The 26,847-nt window shown below is 43.5% G+C and overlaps 2 protein-coding genes across 2 annotated transcripts; both read left to right on the top strand.

The window, feature by feature from the left end:
* Window positions 1–6,823: 6,823 nt before the first annotated feature.
* On the top strand, window positions 6,824–26,368 carry LOC310795390 (P2Y purinoceptor 14-like; the record flags this gene model as incomplete). Its single annotated transcript, XM_083657419.1, has 4 exons — window positions 6,824–6,919; window positions 21,977–22,139; window positions 24,557–24,816; window positions 25,486–26,368. The coding sequence occupies exons 2-4, from the start codon at window positions 21,990–21,992 to the stop codon at window positions 26,366–26,368; spliced, it is 1,293 nt and encodes a 430-aa protein (XP_083513545.1). The 5' UTR covers window positions 6,824–6,919; window positions 21,977–21,989.
* Window positions 10,812–17,141, top strand: LOC310795392 (P2Y purinoceptor 14-like; the record flags this gene model as incomplete). The annotated part of the gene is made up of 3 exons (XM_083657421.1): window positions 10,812–10,820; window positions 15,241–15,500; window positions 16,451–17,141. 3 exons carry the CDS (start codon window positions 10,812–10,814, stop codon window positions 17,139–17,141), a joined length of 960 nt encoding a protein of 319 aa, XP_083513547.1.
* Window positions 26,369–26,847: the final 479 nt, after the last annotated feature.

Genomic DNA, 26,847 nt, shown 5'->3' with positions numbered 1-26,847 from the left:
GTCCAGTTCGCGTTTCGCGCATGCGGTACTGCTCCAAGTGCCGCTCCAAATGCCACACGGTTGTGCATGGGCGTTTCGCCATGCGGCCGTGGTTCACCGATGCCTCTCGGGTCGCTCTGACGAGTGCTCCCGGCAGCAAGGGCGGTTGAATTTGCCACTAGAGTGAGAGCTTGAGTTCGAAACAAAGTAAAACGTTAGGGTTGTGCTACAACCCGGGTTTTACGAGTGAGAACGAGAGCTCTCACTACCCAGCCTTGCTGCGTCGATGCGTCGTTGGATGCGTCGTTCGTCGTGCTGGAAGAAGGAGTGGCTTCCTTGGGTCTGGGCGGGCGTGACGTAGTCACGTGGGTAAGGATGTGGGTGGCCGCCTCAGCCCCAGGGGGTACCACGCCACCTGTTGGTGGGTGGTCGGTTTTATATAAAGATCATTTTTGGAGCAAAAATAACATTCTTCCAGTAGCTGCGTGCGCAGCGGAGATGGCACTAGACAGTGAGAGCTCTCGTTCTCACTCGTAAAACCCGGGTTGTAGCACAACCCTAACGTTCAGTTATCTGCCTAATCAGTATCTGCTCCACTAGTTTTCCAGATAACCTATAATAATATACTAATAATATAATATCCTTAATTTCCTTCATTCATTTTCAATTCATGAGAATACGTGAATCATGCAAGTTTGACAGGAATGAGTCACATACATTATCTTGAATTGAAAGTGAAAGTCCAGCGGATGAGATGGAGCCCCTTTAGGGAGGTTTCAATGTCATTGCAAATTGTCCATTGGTTGTTTAATGGAGAGGGGTTTGTGGTCACTGCTGTGGAGTAAAGTTTGCCACCCCTAGGGGGGCCCTAACGGACTGGGGCCCCAATCAGTTGCCTGCCTTGCCTGTTCACAAGCTGTGTCTCTGCAGCCAAGTAGATGAAGCCAGACAACAGCTTTTCTCAAATGCTACCAAGTCCATTGAGAACCTGCCTCCCACCAAAGCTGCACAGATTCAGCATGTCAAAAGGATGCTGATACAGACCATATTCTACTGGAATCAGGCAATCTCTGTCCAGAAAGAAATATCCAGAGTTCAGTACGTGGAGTTGGTATCTTACTGAACCCATGTTACAGATGCCAGTGACTGTGCCATCCTCCTCTGCTGCAGTTGCAAAAAGTCATGTAGTGGTTGCTTCAAATGATGTAAAGCCAGAGTCCATTGTACCTTGATATGTGGATGCGTGGGTGCCTGTACCAACCCAGTGTCGGCAGATGCCGGTAGCAATGACGATTGGACCCTATTTACAGTCCCTGCTCCGCCCGCAGCTGAGGGGAGAAGGGAGGGAGGCTGGCTGCGCTGTGTGGAAAGCGCTCAGACCTCTCTGGAGTAACATAGACAAGCAAGTAGCTGTAGGCTACAATGCATCATACACATTTACACAAGACCCTTAAAGCCTGGGTGGGTTCTGTTGTACCTGCGATCTCTGTAAATTTAAGATAGCTAAATGTCAGCTATGAAGCTGCAGCATAGGAAACTGAACTGCTGCATTGAGGGGCAAAAACAGTCTATAATTAGGGTTAATTTTGTCATCTATTTTTTTATTGTCTTAGTCCAGTGTCAAATGTCCTTGTTAGCTTTTTATCATTTAGTCAACCTCAGCCTGTGTTTAGTAGTCTGAGCAGTTTAGTCTTGTCTTAGACGATGAGCATATTTCGTCATAGTTTTTGTTAACAAAATTAAAATACTTTGGCGTATATATATGACTCGCTTCTTTGTTCCAACCTAGAGCTGGGTTGTAATGAAGCTATATTGAAGCTACAGTGCAGACGTTGAAGACCTAAAGGTGTTTAACTAACTTGATCTTGCATCACCTCAGATTACCCAGAAACATGAGTGGTCTGGTGGGAGAGAGCGTGGCTTCATCCTTCAATCAGTCATCAGATATCAATCAGTCGGATGGCATTAACGGTTCACCTACGTGCGGTCGGGTCGACACCTCGGCTCACCTGTTCTTCCTGCTGGTCTCCGGCCTGCAGTTCCTGGTGCGTTTCAATGGCTCCAAACCTTCACATCAGACTTGAGTCACTTCAGTCTCTGATATCAGATAGCAGCTTTTTACTCCTCAAACTCAAAGCTCAGCTGTGAGTGTCACTATGAATGTTTGACAACTTGTCTAATCAGCTTCAGCTAGCTGATCTGAAGTAACCAAGCAGATACAGATGTTGAAAATCAAACTGGAGCAGGAACAGAACAAGTTAGTGATGCATCTGCTTGCTGTTGAAGAAGAGGCTGTCCTGAAGAGGAGGATGAAGGTTCATGATGTTCTGCCAGAGCTGTATCAAGTCAACTCTGCTTGAGTCCGAAGTCAGTCTCCATGTCTTGAGGCACAAGTCTCAAGTCATGTCCGCAATTCTAAATGTAGCATAGGTGTCAGGTAGACTGGGGACGCTGGGGACATGTCCCCACCACTTTTTCAAATAGCCAATTTTGTCCCCATCACTTTTTAAAAGCACAATTTGTTAAAAATGTTCTGGAAAAATAGCCTGCACCAAGAAACATTAACTATCAATTGAGAACACATTGAGAAAGATTTATTTGCACCAGGACTACAACTAATGATTGTTTCCTATTCCCATTATCGATTAATCTGTTGATTATTTTCTTGATTAATCGATTAGTGGTTTGGGACCCTATCTTCCGACAGGCGCTATCCCCTAATAGCGCTTGCGCACCTGTTTGCGCGTGCCTTAAAGCAGGGAAGATAGCAGTCCGCCTTGTGCCGTCTGCCAGGTGTTCTGCCGAGTTTTGCTCCCCCACCCAGCAGCAAAAAAAATCATCCCCACCTCACGGGAGCATACTTGTAATGATTTATACAGAAATGTAACAGTTTAAAAGTGATATAATTGTCTAGATGTGACCTCCCTGATTTCTAAGTTAAAACAGCCCCAAAATATGTTGGGGATGCAATTCTCGGTGGGCATGCGGAAACGTTCACGCCACGTGTCGCAAGCGCAAATTGGAGCCGTGCCAAAATCATCTGCGCCCCAAAATGCCTGCGCAAACGGGATTTGGGCAGTCTTAACTCCCAGAATTATTCATGGGTGTGGCCAGGCAATGCTGGGCATTACGTCAATCAAAACCAATCAGATTCCCGTCCCGCAATGGCTGTTTGCGCGAGGCATGCAATATGCTGTAAATCTCTCCATGCGTAATAGAGTGTACTCACTCGTGCGAGGACAGAGAGAGCTTATTGACAGATCGTCTGTGGCGCCAACGACCCTCCGGGTTATGACGGTAAATAGCCTATGTCCATTGTCCAGCAAGTTTTCTCAATTCATTTCCCTCTTTGCGATGTGATAAAAGTTTCTCAGTGAGTTATAGTTGATTGCCTCACTATCTGCTAATACCCAATTTTAGCAGCATAATTTGATGTCCTGGCATGGGAAGGCTGTGCGTAATGACATATCCAAAAGGGATTTTACTTGCACTGCGCTGCGCTGCACGAACATTATGGTGCGCAACCCAGCGCAACGAGGTATTTGCGCTTAAGAGGTCATTTTCAAAGCTCTTAGCACAAAGTAATTGCACGCTGCTGACGATAGCATAATGCCATCTATCACCACATTTTAGCGCTGAAACGCCTGCTTTGGCTTGTGGCAGTGCCCAGTAAAAAAAAACACTCTCGTAACGGACAAGCCCGTCTTTTATTGTCACACGAACACCACAACACATGCATGCGGCCACAACACACTCATGCTGACGGTGGCCGGTGAAAAGTGTCCTATGCATTTAACCCATCCAGGCATGTCCTTTCCTCCGGGGGGCAGGCCAGGAGCAGTGGTCGCTTTCTCGTACAGCGCCCGGGGACCAACTTCGGATGTTGTCGTCACTGGTCGGATGACGATGACGATCTGATCTTCTGCATGTTTTTAGTGGGGGGGTTATATACGGAGGAACCCCCTGGGGGAGCACGGGGAGAACATGCAAACTCCACACAGAGAGAAAGGCCCTTACGACGAGATAACCCACCTGGGCAGTAGGCACTGAAGATATGGGGGGGAACACAACCACAGCGCCCACAGTGTCCCAGGCGAGAATCGAACTCAGGACCTTCTGACTGTGAGGCGACAGCGCTACCGACTGCGCCACCGTACCCCCTACAATTATCACAGGCATGCGCTGGTGTCCGCCCCCAATTTGCATTGCGCATGGCGTTAAACGAGCGCAAATGCTAAATTATCGCTTTTGGGAAGATAGGGCCCCGAGTCTCTAAATTGTCAGAAAATGGATGATCAGTGTTTCCCAAAGCCCAAGATGACATCCTCAAATGTCTTGTTTTGTCCAAAGCCCAAATATATTCAGTTTACTGTCATAGATGAGTAAAGAAACCAGACATTGTCCAAAAAAGGTTATGTTATTCCTTCAGTTGTTTCTACTTTGTCATATTTTGCAGTGATATTGTTACATGTTAGATAGATAGATAGATAGATAGATAGATAGATAGATAGATAGATAGATAGATAGATAGATAGATAGATAGATAGATAGATAGATAGATAGATAGATAGATAGATAGCTTAATTTGTTTTCAGTCGGTACAAGTTCAATGAGCACAGTACATATAAACACAACATATAACACAAACGTAGGGTAAAGTGAGGTAAGGTCTGAATGATGACAGTAGTGTGAAGTGTGGGTTGAGTGGGTGATCGGGGTTGTTTACTATTGTGAGTGTGAGGCTCACATACATCTCTGGGCTGACTGGCAATGCTGTCAATGCTTCTGCTGCAGAGGCGGAGGTGTGAGTTTCATGTCACACTTTGCACATAAACGGTACAAGCGGTAAACTATCTGAAATGTATCTATTCTCAATAGTGACGTTAGAGCCAAGTGTTGACTCACTCTAGAGTGACAACTCAAACTCCCACAATGCTGTCTGACCTTGATATGATGAATGCTTTTTATTTTTGTTTTTATCTGAGCCCTTGTGTAATAGTGTGATAATAAATTAAGTAAGTAAGTAAGTAATAATAAGGTAATACCATGTAATTACCACAGTAGTTTAATACCAAGCTACCACTGTACCTTGGTAATTACATGGTATTACCTAAGTATTTATTTTTTATTATCACACTATTACCCCAACACTATTACCAGCCTGCGTCTGGTGGCACTGTGTACCATCAGCAGGGGAACTCTACTATAAGCTATCATATTACTATATACTGTAGGCTATACATGTTACTGTAGGCTATACATATTACTATATATACTGTAGGCTATACATGTTACTGTAGGCTATACATATTACTATATATACTGTAGGCTATACATGTTACTGTAGGCTATACATATTACTATATATACTGTAGGCTATGTCACGGATGTAATGACATTCAAACCTCAGCTGGAGTTTGGTTGTCCACAGAAATGCTGTTGATCGCAGCAGCAATTTCATTTTCTTTCCATACTGCATTATTCTGATTTCCTTTAATGACACTTTTCAGACTGCTAAATATTACTAATTGGTTCAATACAACTTGAGACGTTAACATTTCTATTTCGAGGTCAGAGAAGTCTCTCTTTTCTCTTGGTGGGACGATAAAGACTTGAACTTGGTGAATAAAGGTGACTGACTGTAAGTTTTTCCTTGCTACCTCTCCAGGTGGGCCTGGTCCTAAATGGCTTCACCCTGAAGGTTTACTTCTGCCGGCCCTGGCAGCAGGCATCTAGCAGCATGACCATCTACCTGAAGAACATGGCGGTCGCTGACTTCCTGCTCAGCCTCTGTCTCCCCTTTCGTATCGCCTACTATGCCAGTTCCTTCCAGGCCTGGCGGCTCTACTGCCACTTTGGCGCCTCGTTCTTCTACCTCAACATGTACGCCAGCATCCTGTTCATGGGATACATCGCCGCTAACAGGTAGGATCAGATGCATCAGACCATCCTGTAACTGGCCGGTCTCAGGTTTGATCCTCTGTGACACAAGAGACCTGACCTGTTCAGAGACTAGAAAGACCACACAGCAATGCTGCTGCTGGTGCCTGACTTTTCCTAAAAGTGTCTGTATTGTCATTTAAAATAGTTTTTATATGAATTACACAAAAGGCAAATAAAATATATGTTTTACATAGAAAGACTATAGGTGGTCATTTTGACCTCACTGAATTGCCCAGGGTTCTATAGACCTATTTCTTCATCTATATTTTTACATTTTGTTGTTTTGTCTTTTTAAAATATATCTTAACAATAAATGCATTAATCTCTCAATTATCATGAGAGATTATAGTTTGGAATCTAGTGGTCAAAATGACCACTTACGGTCGTAATAGTAGTTATGGAATTCTGGTCCTTCTATTGTAGGAATACTACTTAATCTAAGAATTCATACAGTTGAGTATACTTATACCTTTGCATTCATGTGGTGTCGGATTTGTCAGATTTGACCACTGAAGTTATCTGCTGACTAATGTAACGTACGCCTGCATCTCCTCTTCTGACCTCTCCTCTCTCCAGGTATCTGAAGATTGTCCATCCTTTAGCAACTCACATGCTGCAGCAGGTGCGGGCTGCCTACATCATCTCCACGGTAACCTGGGTGTTCGTCTTATCTGTGATGGGTGTCTACCTCACTCTATCACTCCTCACCGAGCGACCTCTGACCTCCATCCCCGACACGGTGACCTGCAACGCCCTGCGCAGCGACGAGCTCAGCCTGCTCTACAAGATCATCCACAGCTGCTCCGCCACCATCTTCTTATCTGTGTTCGTCTCCCTGGTCTTCTTCTACGCCAGCACCTCCCGCAGGCTGGCGCTGGTGCAGCGGAAGCAGCCGGGGCGAGCGTCATCCTCAGGCTCCAAGAAGCTCATCAAGTCCCGCAGGAACATGCTGGTGCTGGTCATCGTCTTCTGCATCTGTTTCGTCCCGTACCACCTGGTGCGTCTTCCCTACGCCTTCCTGGGAGATCAGTGTGCATGGCGCCAGGTCTTCTTCTACCTAAACCAGCTGACCAACATGGTGATGGCTCTCAACGTCTGCCTGGACCCACTCATCTACTTCATCTTCTGTAAGGAGTACCGAGCCCAGCTGAGCCTACGGAGGAGGGTGTTCAGCACCAGGCAGGCGCGCACCCAGGCCGCCAGGCAGGCACCCAGGCAGGGCGTCACTCAGGCACCCAGTGAGGAGATGAGGACCAGCGAGGGCCATCTGAGCGACTAGTGACCAGTGAGACTAGTGTTCTCCGGTCTGTAATAATTGTATACTGTTGTCTGTTGACAATCAGACTTTCTCAGTTGTTATTGCCATTTTTTGTGGCTTTTGAAGCTTAAAGTGTGAGTGAGTGAGTCTATGTATGCATGCATGTGTGTGTGTGTGTGTGTGTGTGTGTGTGTGTGTGTGTGTGTGTGTGTGAGTGTGTGTGTGTGTGTGTGTGTGTGTGTGTGTGTGTGTGTGTGTGTGTGTGTTTGTTCAATTAAGATTTTTCTATTGATGTTGTCTAGTTTGTTGTTTAGTTAGTTACAAAGAGCCAATCTCTCTGCATCTCTTGAACCCCGACCCTCTATGACCTTCCTATGCCTATTTGTGGCCCCTTTTCCCTAGCTCCACTCCTTTGCCTCACCACGCCCCTTCTCACCAGCGACACCCCCTACCCACTCCTACCCACTGCCCCTACACACCCCTCGAATCCCCACTCTCTAAGACCTTCCTATCCCTAGCTACGGCCGATTTTCCCTAGCTCCGCCCCTTTCCCTCAACACGCCCCTCCCACCACCCACACCTCCTACCCACCCTTCGAATCCTGACTCTCTATGACCTTACTATCCATAGCTATGGCCCCTCTTACCTAGCCCCCCCTGCCTTGATGGAACGGATGGACATGTTGCCACAGTGACCTTGAACTTTGCCCTTTGCCAACGAAAATCTAACCAGTTCATCCTTGAGTCCAAGTGGATGTTTGAGCCAAATTTGAAGAAATTCCCTCAAGGAGTTCCTGAGAAATTGCATTAACTAACATGAAAATCGCAGTCATGAGATCACAGTGACCTTGAACTTTGACCTTTGAATACCAAAATGTAATCACTCCATCCTTGACGAACAAAGATAGGTTTGGATATGTGAGACTTCTGCGTTGGCGTGATTCGTTTTTTGTCCTAAGTAGGCAAATAAATAAAAAGTCTGCAGTTTGGCTGATTATTGTCTCCTCCTGTGAGCTTAATTATTGTTCCAATAAAGTGGATTCAGTTCTAAAGTCCATGTCACACCAATCAAACATTCTACAACAAACACAGATGTTTGTTTGGTGTGCCGTGGCTGTCTGTCCTTGTTTAGAGATGTTTGGAGAAGTTTGGAGATGTTTGGAGATGTTTGGAGATGTTTGGTCAAATTCAAAATGTTCAGTCCTGGTTTGTCTTTAGTCCATGGCACACCAATCAAACATTCTCCAACAATGCACACACACACACACACACACACACACACACACACACACACACACACAAAATGTATGGGTGCCATTATTGATGATGTCGCTGATGATGTCACGATTTGGTAACACCACCTGCCCCAAAAATTTTGACTAACACCGCCCGCTCAATACACCATGCGGGGGGGGAGGGTGTGCCCAAACTCATGCCAACTCATGCACTCAACCAGAGTTTCTCTGGCTCGAGCCAATTTCCTGTCAGTGATGTCACTCAAGCCATTGTGACATCACTGCTGATGTCACCATGTCTATGTGAGTGTAAAGGCCTAAAATACGGATTCACGTAACACGTAGAAAGGCTGGTCATGGGTCAAGGAAAAACTGATTATCCTTCCACGCCCACTGGACAAGAGGGGGCGGGGTAATGGGCGAAGCCAATCACAAAAAGGCGCCTCAGTTTCAAACGCATTCATGTAACAGCACAAAACTTTGTTGATAGGTTGTGTTGGCAGAGGTATGCACTCTGAGTGCCCTCTAGTTATTTCTGTTTTTGCAGAAGAAAAAGAAAATGATAATTATGCATATTTTGACAGCGTTCTCCTCTGATGAACAGAAGTCATGGATTCAACTAAAGTGCTCATATTCAATCTTAACTTCACTGCTGCCAGTCTGCTGCTGCAGCATCTAATGGTACTGTGACCCACTTACAACCACATTGTAATAGTGGTTAGGGCGCATGCCCTCTCTCTCTTTCTCTCTCTCTCTCTCTCTATATGTGAAGATGATATCTCTCTCTCTCTCTATGTAAAGATGATATAGTAATAACAGTTGAAAGGAAGTTGCAGAGCATAGAGAAGCGTTCTGCAGCTGACGGAAAAGACAGGTGAGTGCAGGTGACTGATGATCACTGATCCTACTGCTAACTGCTTTCAGTCTGATATGATGATGATGATGATAATGAATATTCAATTTATGTATTTATAGCATATCATCTATTGGCTCTATTTACCTTTTAAAGTATATTCTGCAAAACTTGACTCTTAAGTTTTCAAATGTTCAAGTGAGTTGATTGGACTCGTAAACACTGACAGTGTTGATTTGAACACTTTCACAGTTCAATTAACTGACAAATTGTATCATTTATCAACTTATCAATATTTTATCATAGGCTGTGACCCAGGGCCCCAAATTTGGGGCACCAGTACCATCTTGGGGGATTCATTTTCATAGTGATTTTTGGCAAAGATATACACCCGTAGAGTTAGAAAATATGTGATAGCATTACCCCATGCAAAACATACATTTCAAACCTTTTAGTCGAGGGACTTAGGGAGATATGAAGCTAAGTTGTGAATATTAAGTCTAAAAGCAGATGTAGCCCAGGACATGCTCTAATGATAGTGAGAGCACTCGAGCCGGCGAGGGGGTCACTCACCATGGTGGCGAAATCCAATATGGCCACCGCCCGAAAAAGTTTTCGGTTATCCTAATCCATTGGTTCCCAAACTGTGGTCCGCGGGAGAATTGCAATTTTTTTTCTCTGTGGTCGCCAGAGAATTGCAATTTTTTTTCCTTTTTTTTTACAGACAACTGTTTTTACATACACATTAACCCTGAGCAGTTGCCGGATTGGGATTCTGATTTTCGTAAATATCGCGATATTTGGGAAACATCACAATTTGAAGCATTTACTTTCAGCGGCTGCAGCAGTCTCAGTTTTAAAGCCAGAGTGAATGTTCTGGTACCATATGAAACTAGAAGACTTAAGGAATCGATTTGTACCAACCATGTCATGCTAGATTGCCAGGAAGGTAGCTAAATAACACTCAAAGTTAGGCTAAATTTTGGCGAAGGAAAAAACTTTTTCAAAGGGGTCCTCTTTTTCACAGCCTAATGTTGGCAGGTGTGTGTGTGTGTGTGTGTGTGTGTGTGTGTGTGTGTGTGTGTGTGTGTGTGTGTGTGTGTGTGTGTGTGTGTGTGTGTGTGTGTGTGTGTGTGTGTGTGTGTGTGTGTGAGTGAGTGAGTGAGTGAGTGAGTGAGTGAGTGAGTGAGTGAGTGAGTGAGTGAGTGAGTGTCAGTGTGTGTCCATTTTGAACCAGCTAGTAGCCTTATATTGTTATATAGCCTTTCTGCATTTTATTTTATGGGGGGTGGCAGTGGAAGTGGTCCCTGGGAAATTTGGTTTGGTACGTATAGGTACTTGGTCAGAAAAGTTTGGGACCCCCTGTCCTAATCCATCACACAACTAGATTACTCAAATCTGTTGTCTCGACCCTCATTGTTGGTACAGGCACTCTCACATCCACATATTGAGGTCCAATGGACTCCAGTTTTAGAGAACTTGAAGCGCCTACATTACTTTTGGCAGCCGGAGCAGCGGAGGAGCTTTACTGGCATCTCAGAAAGATGGGTCCAGTAAGGTTCCCAAGTCTAGAAGGTGGTCTGCAGCAGGGCCTTATGACATGCAGAATTAGTGCAGCTTGGGTGGGAGGCAGCTTCTCGAGGGACTTGGTACCGTTTGAGGATATCCGATGTCTGGCTTCATCTATTCGGCTGGAGCCACAGCCCTTACTGTACATGACAACTATAATGCTCCAGTCTTTATACATGGACTTCTAAGTGGATCTATTCAGGCTCCAAGGTGAGGGTGACCAGGGTTTCTGTGAAATCTGATGTTGCTTCCCAAGCTGCCCATGCACGCCTTTTCCCATGGCTGATAAAGGCTGATGTATCGCATCCTGTTTGTGCGTGGATGAGAGGTAAAGCCAGTGACTTCTGGGGACCGAGCCAGAGATGGGCGAAAATACATCAAAAAGTATTTTGATACAAATTACAAATACTTGCTCAAAAAATGTATCACAAAACAAATACAAAATACTGGTCTGAAAAATGTATTTGAAATACAAATACGTATTTTGTATTTTGAAAATACATGAAAATACATTTTATAAAAACGATAAAGAACTGCAACAATTAGTCAATTCATCGATTCATTGCCAAATATTACATTAATTTCCTATTTTGATTATCTATTAATCATTTTGAGCCATTTCTTGAAGGAAAAATGTCCTAATTATCTGATTCCAGCTTCTCAAATGTGAAATGTTCTGGTTTATTTAGATGGTCAACCATCTCTTTAGTCCTCTGTGACAGTATTCTCCTTTGTGTACGCTCTAACACACTAGTTCTTCCATTTCAATTGTTTTTCAGCACAGCTTATTTCTCCTTCACTTCAGCTGTTAATTGCCTTCTGTGCGGGCTTTTGAGTTACAGGTAGCATTACAGTAACCTCACGTTTTGGGGCTTTGACCATGTTTAGTCATATATATGAGACCTGTTATGAAACTTATATTATGATAGTAGGTCCCCTATAAACAACTTCACATCCACCATGTCAGTATTTTGTTACATATAGTCTTTATTTAACACGCTGCACACATAGAAATACAACAACATTATTTATTCCACCACAAAAGGTTACTTTTCAGGAACATGTAACCATGGTGCTGGAGTATGGCATTCATGGTGAGGGGAACTTAATCCTGTGGCTAATGTATGGAAACAGGGAGGTTGTCAGCTTTGTAACAGTATATTTACTTCTCCATTTTGTAGAGCTGAGTTGGGCACTGAGGTGTTTTTTTTATATTAGTTGTGTCTCTCTAATATGATGGTTTGCATGCAGGAAACAGTTTGATTGGCAGATAGGGCAGTGTCTGTCTTAGCATGCAATAGGCTTATCTAACCATCACATTTAGTACTTTATCTCTGGGGGAATTTCCACAAACACGCGACTTCAGTACTAGTCAGACTTCAGTTTGAGTTAGACTTCCTGTCCATTTCAACAGTGGATAAATGGTTACAGGCCAGTCGCTCAAACACCTTCATGACAGTTAAATCAACAGGCTTGTAATCATTCAGGCATCAGGCTGTAGCATTAGACTTCTACTCTATCAGCCTGGTGTAATGTGGTACTGTGTCGGGTTCATCACAGCTTTAATCAGAGGGTCAGGGGGACTCATGGTTCTGCACCCCGCTAAAGCTCAGAACCAAACATCCTTTTGTTATTGTTGTTGTTTTGCTTTGTTTTGTTGAATTAACGTTAGTTGTGTCTCTCTAATATGAGACACTGGTTTGCAGTAAACAGTTTAATTTGCAGATAGGGCAGTGTTTGCCTTAGCATGCAATATCTGATCATCACATTTAGTACTTTATCTCTGGGGGAATTTCCACCAACACGAGGCTTCAGTACTAGTTTCCTACCCTACTCTGCCTCTGATTTGTGGTTGAGATTGTTCTGAGTGACATCTCACATTGCGTTTTTTTTATTCCACAGTTTAAACCTGTGTCAATGTTTAAAATGTGTCCATTTGAGAATAAAATGAAATTAAAATGTATTTTATGTATTTAAAATACACAAAATACAAAGTCTGAAAGTATGTTGATACAAATTACATCTTATTTTTCTCAGTCCAGCCAAATACAAATTACAAAATACACAAATGCATTTGAAATACGTATTTTAAATACATGTATTTAAAATACTGCCCACCTCTGCCGAGAGCATTGCTTTCAACCATACGGAAAAAATTATTTTCATGGCCAATGGCCCCAGCATGTGCTAAATCATTCTAGTGTCTCTACAAGGCTGAAGCTCAGATATTGTCTGTATGTCATATTCAGATCTGTTGGAGTGTACAACAAAGGAGAAAGGAGGAGCCTCACCCCCGAAACCCTGGTTGCTCACCCTGGAGCCTGAACAGATCAACTCAGATGTTCATGTCCAAAAACTGGAGCGTATGGTTGTCATGTACATGGTTGTCCCCCCCAACCTCATTAGCATAGTTTTATTAATAACCTCACACCAATGAAAAAGTCATCAATATTATAATTAGAATTCCTCAAGTTCCTAGGAGATATTTTATTAGCCCATTCATAGCTTTCATACATGGTGCAAAGTTAACTTTTCTGTCCACCGGCCAAATGTCTAGTGAATGTTCAAATGTTACCAGCCACTCAATGGATTAGCATTGTTTGTTTTTGGCTGGTGGTGAGAGAAGCAAATCTACCTATCAGCCATTCGCAGATTTATATTTTACCAGCATTTGGCTGCGGTGAGTGGTGACTGGTGCTAATTGTATGCCCTGCTTTCATAGCAATCATAGGCTATACTAAAATAACATGGTTCAGTTATCTGCCTAATCAGTATGTGCTCCACTAGTTTTATTCCACATCCGCTTTTTTCTCTTTCGTTTTCACTTCCAGATAACTACTTAATTTCCTTAATTCATTTTCAATTCATGAGAATACGTGAATCATTCAAGTTTGACAGGAATGAGTCACATACATTATCTTGAATTGAAAGTGAAAGTGAATTCACGTCATTCAAAATCATCCAGGCCAGGGGATGAGATGGAGCCCCTTTAGGGAGGTTTGCAAATTGTCCATTGGTTTTTTAATGGAGAGGGGTTTGTGGTCACTGCTGTGGAGTAAAGTTTGCCAGCCCTAGGGGGGCCCTAACGGACTGAGGCCCCAAGCAGTTGCCTGCCTTGCCTGCTCACAAGCTGTGCCTCTGCAGCCAAGTAGATGAAGCCAGACAACAGCTTTTCTCAAATGGTACCAAGTCCCTTGAGAACCTGCCTGCCACCAAAGCTGCACAGATTCAGCATGTCAAAAGGATGCTGATGCAGACCAGCTTCTACTGGAATCAGGCAATCTCTTACGCCGATTGCAACGATAGGGCCCATAGATAGATAGATAGATAGATAGATAGATAGATAGATAGATAGATAGATAGATAGCTTAATTTGTTTTCAGTCGGTACAAGTTCAATGAGCACAGTACATATAAACAACATATAACACAACATATAACACAAACGTAGGGTAAAGTGAGGTAAGGTCTGAATGATGACAGTAGTGTGAAGTGTGGGTTGAGTGGGTGATCGGGGTTGTTTACTATTGTGAGTGTGAGGCTCACATACATCTCTGGGCTGACTGGCAATGCTGTCAATGGTTCTGCTGCAGAGGCGGAGGTGTGAGTTTCATGTCACACTTTGCACATAAACTGTACAAGCGGTAAACTATCTGAAATGTATCTATTCTCAATGGTGACGTTAGAGCCAAGTGTTGACTCACTTTAGGCTGACAACTCAAACTCCCACAATGCTGTCTGACCTTGATATGATGAATGCTTTTTATTTTTGTTTTTATCTGAGCCCTTGTGTAATAGTGTGATAATAAATTAAGTAAGTAAGTAATAATAAGGTAATACCATGTAATTACCACAGTAGTTTAATACCAAGCTACCACTGTACCTTGGTAATTACATGGTATTACCTAAGTATTTATTTTTTATTATCACACTATTACCCCAACACTATTACCAGTCTGCGTCTGTTGGCTCTGTGTAGCATCAGCAGGGGAACTCTACTATAAGCTATCATATTACTATATACTGTACTGTAGGCTATACATGTTACTGTAGGCTATACATATTACTATATATACTGTAGGCTATACATGTTACTGTAGGCTATACATATTACTATATATACTGTAGGCTATGTCACGGATGTAATGACATTCAAACCTCAGCTAGAGTTTGGTTGTCCACAGAAACACTGTTGACCGCAGCAGCGATTTCATTTTCTTTCCATACTGCATTTTTCCAACTTCCTTTAATTACACTTTTCAGACTGCTAAATATTACTAATTGGTTCAATACAACTTGAGACGTTAACGTTTCTATTTCGAGGTCAGAGAAGTCTCTCTTTTCTCTTGGTGGGACGATAAAGACTTGACGACTGACAGTAAGTTTTTCCTTGCTGCCTCTCCAGGTGGGTCTGGTCCTAAATGGCTTCACCCTGAAGGTTTACCTCTGCCGGCCCTGGCAGCAGGCATCTAGCAGCATGACCATCTACCTGAAGAACATGGCGGTCGCTGACTTCCTGCTCAGCCTCTTTCTCCCCTTTCGTATCGCCTACTATGCCAGCAGTTCCTTCCCTGCCTGGCGGGTCAACTGCCACTTCGGCGGCTCATTCTTCCACCTCAACATGTACGCCAGCATCCTGTTCATGGGATACATCGCCGCTAACAGGTAGGATCAGATGCATCAGACCATCCTGTAACTGGCCAGTCTCAGGTTTGATCCTCTGTGACACAAGAGACCTGACCTGTTCAGAGACTAGAAAGACCACACAGCAATGCTGCTGCTGGTGCCTGACTTTTCCTAAAAGTGTCTGTATTGTCATTTTAAATAGTTTTTATATCAATTACACAAAAGGCAAATAAAATATATGTTTTAGAAAGACTAGGTGGTCATTTTGACCTCACTGAATTCCCCAGGGTTCTATAGACCTACAGTATTTCTTCATCTATATTTTCACATGTTGTTGTTTTGTCTTTTTAAAATATATCTTAACAATAAATGCATTAATCTCTCAATTATCATGAGAGATTATAGTTTGGAATCTAGTGGTCAAAATGACCACTTACGGTCATAATAGTTATGGAATTCTGGTCCTTCTATTGTAGGAATACTACTTCATCTAAGAATTCATACAGTTGAGTATATTGTAGCGTATCGCTGATACGCCAAGGAACCGGAGACTTGAAGTTGGTACAGGCTTCTTTATTGACAGGCTCATTCAGCTCCTAGCAGCTAGCTTCTCAGCTAGCTCTACACACGACGACCCGCTCTAGTTCCCTCACATCACTAGACGGGCTTCCGCCACGCTGCCGCTCGTCCCATATACCCCCTTCCCCCTAGGAACACACCCACACACATTAGTTCCTAGCTGCAATCTAGACACTTCTATTGCACATCACATTACAGGTAATACCTGGATTACCTGAACCGCTACAATATTATTCCTTTGCATTCAAGTGGTGTCCGATTTGTCCGATTTGACCACTGAAGTTATCTGTTGACTAATTTAACGTACGCCTGCCTCTCCTCTTCTGTTCTGTTCTCCTCGTTCCTCCTCTCTCCTCTCTTCTTCCCCTTCTTTCCTCTCTTCCTCTCCTCTCTTCCTCTCCTCTCTCCAGGTATCTGAAGATTGTCCATCCTTTAGCAACTCACATCCTGCAGCAGGTGCGGGCTGCCTACATCATCTCCACGGTAACCTGGGTGTCCCTCCTGGTGTTGGTGGGCATCTACATCACCATGTCGCTCCTCACCGAGCGACCTCTGACCTCTATCTCCGACACTAGGAACTGCAACGCCCTGCGCAGCGTCGAGCTCAACCGGCTCTACAAGATCATCAACAGCATCTGCGCCACCATCTTCTTATCTGTGCTCGTCTCCCTGGTCTTCTTCTACGCCAGCACCTCCCGCAGGCTGGCGCTGGTGCAGCGGAAGCAGCCGGGGCGAGCTTCATCCTCAGGCTCCAAGAAGCTCATCAAGTCCCGCAGGAACATGCTGGTGCTGGTCATCGTCTTCTGCATCTGTTTCGTCCCCTACCACCTGATGCGTCTTCCCTACACCTTCCTGGGGGATCAGTGTGCATGGCGCCAGGTCTTCTTCTACCTGATTGAGCTGACCAGTATGATGGCGGATCTCAACGCCTGCCTGGACCCACTCATCTACTTCATCTTCTGTAAGGAGTTCCGAGCCCAGCTGAACCTGCGGAGGGTGTTCAGCACCGGGCAGGCCGACACCCAGGCCGCCAGGCAGGGCGCCACTCAGGCACCCAGTGAGGAGATGAGGACCAGCGAGGGCCGTCTGATCGACCAGTGAGACTAGTGTTCTCCGGTCTGTAATAATTGTATACTGTTGTCTGCTGACAATCAGACTCTCTGTTGTTATTGCAATTTTTGGTCTTTCAATTAACCGTATCTTTAGATAGAATAGAATTTCTACTGATTGATTCATTTATGACTATTTGTCACTATGTTGTATAGAAGAGGAGGCGCATCATCAATATCAAATATAAAAATAATAATTATTTTGCGTTTAGAAAACCCTAAATCATTGTGCTACAATTGATAGATTGGTAATGTGGATGATTTCCTGTGGGTCCATGGTATACCCTGATTTACAGCATGTGTTACCATGTAGTGTTCTGAATCATGGCTGGATTGCTACATTACTGAGGGATATACAGTGTTGTGGTTTTCAACCGTAACAACTTTTTATATTGTGTGAAATCAAATCACTCATGGAATATCTTTTGCTCTTCACTCTCTCTGCATCTCTCGAACCCCGACCCTTCCTATCCCTATTTATGGCCCCTTTTCCCTAGCCCCACTCCTTTCCCTCACCACGCCCCTTCTCACCAGCCACACCCCCTACGCACTCCTACCCACTCCCCCTACACGCCCCTCGAATCCCGACTCTCTAAGACCTTCCTATCCCTATGGCCGATTTTCCCTAGCTCCGCCCCTTTCCCTCAACACGCCACTCCCACCACCCACACCCTCCTACCCACACCCTGACTTTACTTTCTATGTGTTTTTAAAGTATAGAGTTTTATACTGACTGTTTGACTTCTGGGCTATAGACCAGCTACAGGACTAGCTGGCCAAGCTTTTTTTGTTCTCTATCTTGTCTTTGTACTGTTTTTACTCTGTTTGCTGTAATTATCCTTTGTGCTCATTGCATTTGACTATTTCTTATCTTTTTACTTTGGTATTTTACTTCTGCATTTTACTCTGTTTTCTATGTAATGTGTAATGTGTCTGGAGCCCAGGAAGACTAGTGGTCGTCTTGGCGGCAGCTAATGGGGATACTTTTAAATAAACAAATAAACTCTCCATACACACCCTTCGAATCCTGACTGTCTACGACCTTACTATCCATAGCCCCTCTTACCTAGCCCGCCCCTTCCTTGATGGAACGGATGGAGATGTTGCCACAGTGACCTTGAACTTTGACCTTTGCCCACCAAAATCTAACCAGTTCATCCCCGAGTCCAGGTGGATGTCTGAGCCAAATTTTAAGAAATTCCCTCAAGGTGTTCCTGTGAGATCTGAAACTGGCGGTTGTGAGGTCACAGTGACCTTGAACTTTGACCTTTGACCACCACAATTGAAGCAGTTCATCCTTGAGTCCAAGTGGATGTTTGAGCCAAATTTGAAGAGATTCCCTCAAGGTGTTCCTGAGATATTGCGTTAAAGAGCATGAAAATAGTGGTCATGAGATCACAGTGACCTTGAACTTTGACCTTTAACCCTAACCCTAACAGATACACTTGACTGGGTTTGAGTTAATGTGCTGATGTGCTCCATTTCTTTGTCAGTCAATACATGAGATCAAACTATTTAAATGTGACAGCATGGAGTGGAGGAGGACATCATCACACTACAGCACCAACATTGCTGCCTGGCAACCTGCACCAACACAGGAAATGGAAGGGGGAGGGGCAGAGATTGTGTGATGTCAAATATCTGATATCAAAATCAACAAAAGTGTTGATTCACTTGAATGTTAATTCCAATGCACAATAAACATTCCATTCATGTCTGAATGAAACAAGCACATTTCACTAATTATGAATTATCGTAGTTTAACGTTCTGTGGGCCGCAATTCATTAAGATTTTTATAATATTAGATTAATATTCAGATATTTGATTAAATGTAGAACCAGATTAGAACGTAAAATAGATGGTTAGTTAGAACATTTCAATATCCTGTTACGAGCAGCATGGTCCCTAGCAGGGCTTTTAGACTCTTAGCCTTGTTGTGGTATTCATAGTTTTAAGCAGAATGATCAATGCCAAGAAACATTTCAAGCTGTTCTAATGTTAGATACCACACAGCCACACAGTGTCTATAGTCAAGTTTTAAAACATTTTTAACCAGGGGGCAGAGACAAGTGAAGTGTCTCTTCTGCACCCTATTGCAGTTCTGCAAATGTAAACACAACTACCGGTACTTTATTTCTTGGAAACCGTTTTCAACTGAATTTAAAGACTGAAACACACACACACACACACACACACACACACACACACACACACACACACACACACACACAAACACACACACACACAAACACACACACACACACACACACACAGTCACTCTCTCTCACACACACACACCCACACACACACACACACATACACATACACACACACACACACACAAACACTCACACACACACACACACAACAGGGGACAATGAAACCACCAAGTCCTTAAAAAAGACACCGAAACCGTTCGACCGTGAGAACGTCAATGGTGAGAACACATTTCTCAAGGTGTGAAGATCAAATATAAAAATAACAAACTCAAACTAAAACAAAAAACACTCAACACTCTGCTGCAGAGAGATGACTACATTTGGTCAATGTGATTGCTTTCACTGAATTATATATAACTATATATATAATATAAACTAGATGTGCTTTGCATGCTGATTTCACTTCTAGTTATTTCGCTCGCTCAATATCGCCGTGTTGGTATCATTCCCGGACCATCATTTTTCCCTAGTATGGACTGGGATGACCAAAGCCCTGAACTCATTTGATTGGTCGCCCTAACTGGTTCTTCCTGAAAATGTGTGTTAAGTAAAAAAGCTCTGGTTAAAGGCCGGCTTTACCGTGAATATATATGAATATATATTAATTCTTAAAAAATCTTAAATTTCGAATCCGTTGAAATTTTTGAAATTGCTTGTTCACAGCCAGAGAAAAAAAGAAATGAAAAAAAGAAAAAAAAAAAAAAAAAAAAAATTGGGCCAGGTGACGCGTTTCGCGTCGAAACGCGTCACCTGGCCCATTTTTTTTTTTTTTTTTTTTTCACGGTAAAGCCGGCCTTTAAGATTAAGGTTAGGGTTTTCTTATCTAACCACGACCATAACCAAATTGCTGTGCTTGCCTGAACCTAATGTATAACCCTAATGTTTTATGAATAAATAAAAATGTGTGGTTTGACGGGGAATTGAACCCAAGTCCTCAGATAGAAAAGCAAGTACCTTAGCAGTGCCTTACCCATTAAGCCACAGGACAGAGAACACCCTGAGTTCAACCTTTTTCACACCATAACCCTAATCTGAACCACATTTTTTTTTACTTGCCGCGCGTTTTCAGGAAGAAGCAGTTGTGGTGACCAATCAAATTATTCCGGGGCGTGGACGTCTCACTTTCTTGAGGTGTGTGACTAAACTCATGCACTGAAGTTCTTCCTGACATATGTGAAGATTATATTCAGTCAGTAATAACAATCAGAAGGAAGTTGCATTTAGAGAAGCTTTCTGCAGCTGACGGAAAAGACAGGTGAGTGCAGGTGACTGATGATCACTGACCCTACTGCTAACTGCTTTCATTCTGATAATAAGATGATGATGATGATAATTAATATTTTATTTTTTATTTATTTCTAGCATATCATCTATTGGCTCTACATGTATCTACCTTTTAAAGTAGGATTCCTCAAAATTTGACTGTTAAGTTTTCAAATGTTCAAGTGAGTTGATTGGACTCATAAACACTGATAGTGTGTTTATTATACTTGTACTTTATATACTTTATTACTTATTTAACAACGTTTCGGTCCTTAGACCATCAGGTTTTTCCCTGATTTTGGTCCTTAGACCTTCATCAGGTTTCAGGTAGCCTAGCTGACATGACAGACAGGCTTCACAGCATCAGCTGGCAACAACATGTTCAACTAGAAAAGTGCACTCAGTAGAGTTCAGATCTCCACCCAGTCAGAATCTCCCACCCAAGCTGCACAGATTCAGCATGTCAAAAGGTTGCTGCTGCAGACCAGCTTCTTCTGGAATCAGGCAGCCTCTGTCCAGAAAAAAAGTATTCAGTACAGTATTCAGCAGCTGGTATTGGGACACCTCGACCAATACTTTTACTTGTGAATCTTACTGGACCCATGTTACAGATGCCAGTGACTGTGCCATCCTCCTCTGCTGCAGTTGCAAAAAGTCATGTAGTGGTTGCTTCAAATGATGTAAAGCCAGAGTCCATTGCACATTGATATGTGGATGCACGGGCTGTACCAACCCAGTGTCAGCATATGCCGGTAGCAATGACGAGTGGACCCTATTTACAGTCCCTAAAGCGCTCAGACCTGTCTGGATTAACGTAGACAAGAAAGTAGCTGTACATTTTGTGAAAACAATGCATCATACACATTTAGATAAGACCCTTAAAGCCTGGGTGGGTTCTGTTGTACCTGCGATCTCTGTAAATTTAAGATAGCTAAATGTCGGCTATGAAGCTGCAGGATAGGAAACTGAACTGCTGCATTGAGGGGGGGAAACAGTCCATATAGCTTTAATTTTGTCATCTATTTATTCATCATATATTTAATTAGTCTTAGTCCTGTGTCAAATGTCCTTTTTAGTTTTTATCATATTTAGTCAACCTCACCCTGTTTTTAGTAGTCTGAGCATTTTAATCTTGTCTTAGTCTTGGAAGAAAGAGGTAGTCGACAAGCATATTTCATCATAGTTTTTTTTTTGTTAACCAAATTAAAAGTACTTTGGCGTATATGACTCCCTTCTTTGTTCCAACCTAGAGCTGGGTTGTATTGAAGCTATATTGAAGCTACAGTCCAGACGTTGAAGACCTGAAGGTGTTTAACTAACTTGAGCTTGCATCACCTCTGTCAGATTACCCAGAAACATGAGCGGTCTGTTGGGAGAGAGCGTGGCTTCATCCTTCAACCAGTCATCAGGCGTCAATCAGTCGGATGGCAACGTTTCGCCGACCTGCGGTCCGGTCGACACCTCGGCTATCCTGTTCTTCATGCTGGTCTCCAGCCTGCAGTTCCTGGTGCGTTTCAATGCCTCCAATTCACATCAGCATCAGACTTGAGTCACTTCAGTCTCTGAGATCAGATAGCAGCTTTTTACTCCTCAAACTCAAAGCTCAGCTGTGAGTGTCACTATGAATGTTTGACAACTTATCTAATCAGCATCAGCTAGCTGATCTGAAGTAACCAAGCAGATACAGATGTTGAAAATCAAACTGGAGCAGGACAAGTTAGCGATGCATCTGCTTGCTGTTGAAGAAGAGTCTGTTCTGAAGAGGATTATGAAGGTTCATGATGTTCTGCCAGAGCTGCATCAAGTCAACTCTGCTTGAGTCCGAAGTCAGTCTCCAGTCTTGAGGCACAAGTCTCAAGTCAAGTCCTCAATGCTAAATGTAGCATAGGTGTCAGGTAGACTGGGGACACTGGGGACATGTCCCCACCACTTTTTCAAATGGCCAATTTTGTCCCCATCACTTTTTAAAAGCACAATTTGTAAAAAATGTTCTGGAAAAATAGCAACATATAACACAAACGTAGGGTAAAGTGAGGTAAGGTCTGGAACTATACTTGTCAGCGGGGCATTTTGTTCAGGGCGGTTATTGCTGAGGCAACAAAACTTTGACCAAAGCGTGATCTTCTCCATTTGAGTGATCTGTATCTGTGGCCTGATGGCAGTAGTGTGAAGTGTCATCATTTAATATTGTGAGTGTGAGGCTCACATACATCTCTCGTCTGACTAACATGCACCTGCAGGCAATGCTTCTGCTGCACAGGCGGAGGTGTCAGTTTCATGTCACACTTTGCACATAAACGGTACAAGCGGAAATCTATCTGAAATGTATCTATTCTCAATGTTGACGTTAGAGTTTGACCTTGATTATGTTGTTTTTGTTTTTATCTGAACCCTTCTGTAATAGTGTGATAATACACTATGTGTATTATATGATAATACACATATAATAATATTATATGATAATACACTACGTAAGTACGTAATAATAATAATGAGGTAATACCATGTAATTACCAAAGTAATAACCAGGTATTAGTTTGGTATTAACAATGGCGGGTCGCTATCGGGGCCCGCAGATTGCTAGCTGTGAAGTGTTTCCAGGTAATCCCATCTCTATGTCTCTAGATGTTTGGTTTAATCTAAAATTAGCATGAGATTAAATTTCCACATTATTACCATCTATTACATACATTTAGTCTAATTACCCAAATATACACATTGTTAATACCAAGCTATCACTGTACCTTGGTAATTACATGTTATTACCCAAGTATTTATTTTTTATTATCACACTATTACCCCAACACTATTACCAGCCTGCGTCTGGTGGCTCTGTCTAGTATCAGCAGGGGAACTCTACTATAAGCTATCATATTACTACAGTATATATACTGTAAAAGACTGTGTGATTGTTGGGATAATTGACTTTCAAAGATGATGGTTATGGAAACTGTGTGGATGGATCAGAGAGCCTCTGACTGGTGTGCACATTAAAACACAAGGATCCAAGGACCGTTTAACCTTTTATTTTGGAGTAGGTTGGATGGATGATTTTCTGTACAATGATAAACAAACAAAGGATTAATACATTTATGTGCCCACCATAACTAACTAAAAATAACAAAAAGAATATAAGCTTACATTCTTTTATGCATCCACTAAATTAAGGTAAAAAATAAACGGCACAGGTTTCACACCGGTCGGTGTCTCCAAACTTCAGACAGGGCCTGTTCATAGGCAAGATAGACATAACTCAGATGCATGACAGCAGGTAATTATAACTCAAACATTACTTAAAAAGGTACACAGTTAACATAAAAGGTACACAGTTAACTACTTACTGGTGGGCATCACCGTGCGGTGTTCACAGATTCAGGTATAAGAAAATGATGCAAACATTTGCTTCTTGTTCTGGTGCTGCAAAATGGTGGCAGACAAAAGGGAGTGAGGGAGGACACTCTGCTCCTATAATGCCCTTCCCAAGCTCCTCCCCTATGCCCAGGTGAGTGACAGGTGATCTCTCCTCCCACTCTGGTCTCACAGCACTGATCTCCTGAGTTTGAGCTTGAGATTTTCAACATATACTGTAGGTAGGCTATACATATTATATTACTATATATACTGTAGGCTATACATGTTACTGTAGGCTATACATATTATATTACTATATATACTGTAGGCTATAGATGTCATGGATGTAATGACATTCAAACCTCAGCTGGAGTTTGGTTGTCCACAGAAACGCTGTTGACCGCAGCAGCGATTTCATTTTATTTCCATACTGCATTATTCTAACTTCCTTTAATGACACTTTTCAGGCTGCTAAATATTACTAATTGGTTCAATATAACTTGAGTCGTTAAAGTTTCTATTTCGAGGGAATAAAGGCGACTGACTGTAAGTTTGTCCTTGCTGCCTCTCCAGGTGGGTCTGGTCCTAAATGGCTTCACCCTGAAGGTTTACTTCTGCCGGCCCTGGCAGCAGGCATCTAGCAGCATGACCATCTACCTGAAGAACATGGCGGTCGCTGACTTCCTGCTCAGCCTCTGTCTCCCCTTTCGTATCGCCCAATACGCCAACAGTTCCTTCCCGGCCTGGCGGCTCTACTGCCACTTCGGTGGCCCGGTTTTCTACCTCAACATGTACACCAGCATCCTGTTCATGGGATACATCGCCGCTAACAGGTAGGATCAGATGCATCAGACCATCCTGTAACTGGCCGGTCTCAGACTAGAAAGACCACACAGCACACAGACTTTAATTCAACTTTGTTGAAATAAAAAATACAATGCTGCTGCTGGTGCCTGACTTTTCCTAAAAGTGTCTGTATTGTCATTTAAAATAGTTTTTATATTAATTACACAAAAGCCAAATAAAATATATTTTTTACCTAGAAAGACTATAGGCGGTCATTTTGACCTCACTGAATTCCCCAGGGTTCTAGACCTATTTGTTCATCTATATTTTCACATTTTGTTGTTGTTTTGTCTTTTTAAAATATATCTTAACAATAAATGCATTAATCTCTCAATTGGGTATTTATCAGGAGAGATTATAGTTTGGAATCTAGTGGTCAAAATGACCACTTACGGTCGTAATAGTAGTTATGGAATTCTGGTCCTTCTATTGTAGGAATACTACTTAATCTAAGAATTCATACAGTTGAGTATATTATTCCTTTGGATTAAAGTGGTGTCGGATTTGTCAGATTTGACCACTGAAGTTATCTGCTGACTAATTTAACGTACACCTGCCTCTCCTCTTCTGTTCTGTTCTCCTCGTTCCTCCTCTCTCCTCTCTTCTTCCCCTTCTTTCCTCTCTTCCTCTCCTCTTCTGACCTCTCCTCTCTCCAGGTATCTGAAGATTGTCCATCCTTTAGCAAATCACATCCTGCAGCAGGTGCGGGCTGCCTACATCATCTCCACGGTAACTTGGGTGTCCCTCTTAGCTGCAATGGGCATCTACACCACCATGTCGCTCCTCACCGAGCGACCTCTGACCTCCATCCCCGACACGGTGAACTGCATGGCCCTAAACAGCGACGAGAACAGCCTGCTCTACAAGATCATCCACAGCATCTCCGCCACCATCTTCTTATCTGTGTTCGTCTCCCTGGTCTTCTTCTACGCCAGCACCTCCCGCAGGCTGGTGCTGGTGCAGCAGAAGCAGCCGGGGCGAGCTTCATCCTCAGGCTCCAAGAAGCTCATCAAGTCCCGCAGGAACATGCTGGTGCTGGTCATCGTCTTCTGCATCTGTTTCGTCCCGTACCACCTGGTGCGTCTTCCCTACGCCTTCCTGGGGGATCAGTGTGCATGGCGGCAGGTCTTCTTCTACCTAAAGCAGCTGACCAACATGGTGATTGCTCTCAATGTCTGCCTGGACCCACTCATCTACTTCATCTTCTGTAAGGAGTACCGAGCCCAGCTGAACCTGCGGAAGGTGTTCAGCACCAGGCAGGCCCGCACCCAGGCCGCCAGGCAGGGCGCCACTCAGGCCGCCAGGCAGGGCGCCACCCAGGCCGCCATGCAGGGCGCCACCCAGGCCGCCAGGCAGGGCGCCACTCAGGCCGCCAGGCAGGCCCGCACCCAGGCCGCCAGGCAGGGCGCCACTCAGGCCGCCAGGCAGGGCGCCACCCAGGCCGCCATGCAGGGCGCCACCCAGGCCGCCAGGCAGGGCGCCACTCAGGCACCCAATGAGGAGATGAGGACCAGCGAGGACCATCTGATCGACCAGTGAGACTAGTGTTCTCCGGTCTGTAATAATTGTATACTGTTGTCTGTTGACAATCAGACTTTCTCAGTTGTTATTGCCATTTTTCTGTGGACTTTCAATTAACACACACACACTCTCTCTCTGTCACTACGCACTCACACACGCATGCATCCACACCCGCGCGTGCGCACACACATGCACGCACACACACACACACACACACACACACACACACACACACCACCAGTAGTTACAGTAGTAGACTATTAAAAAGTATTTTCCTGGGTGAGTAGGCTTCTAGACTCTGAGGTAAACAGTGTCCTTTTTAACGTTTTTGCCCTTTGTTGACAGTCCCTGCAGCACTGCTTAAAGTTAACAGGATTTATTAAAAACAAATAAATAAATAAATAACAATACAAGATCATTGTCATTCCATCTCATTTAATTATTCCATTTTGCTACACATCCACTGCAACATGCTACAACAACTGCACCTACAGGCA

This window comes from Poromitra crassiceps, assembly GCF_964638095.1.
Source record: "Poromitra crassiceps genome assembly, chromosome: 21".
Taxonomy (NCBI): Eukaryota; Metazoa; Chordata; class Actinopteri; order Beryciformes; family Melamphaidae; genus Poromitra; species Poromitra crassiceps.
The sequence above is the reverse complement of the archived record's forward strand: the minus strand, read 5'-3'. Positions and strand labels throughout refer to the sequence as shown.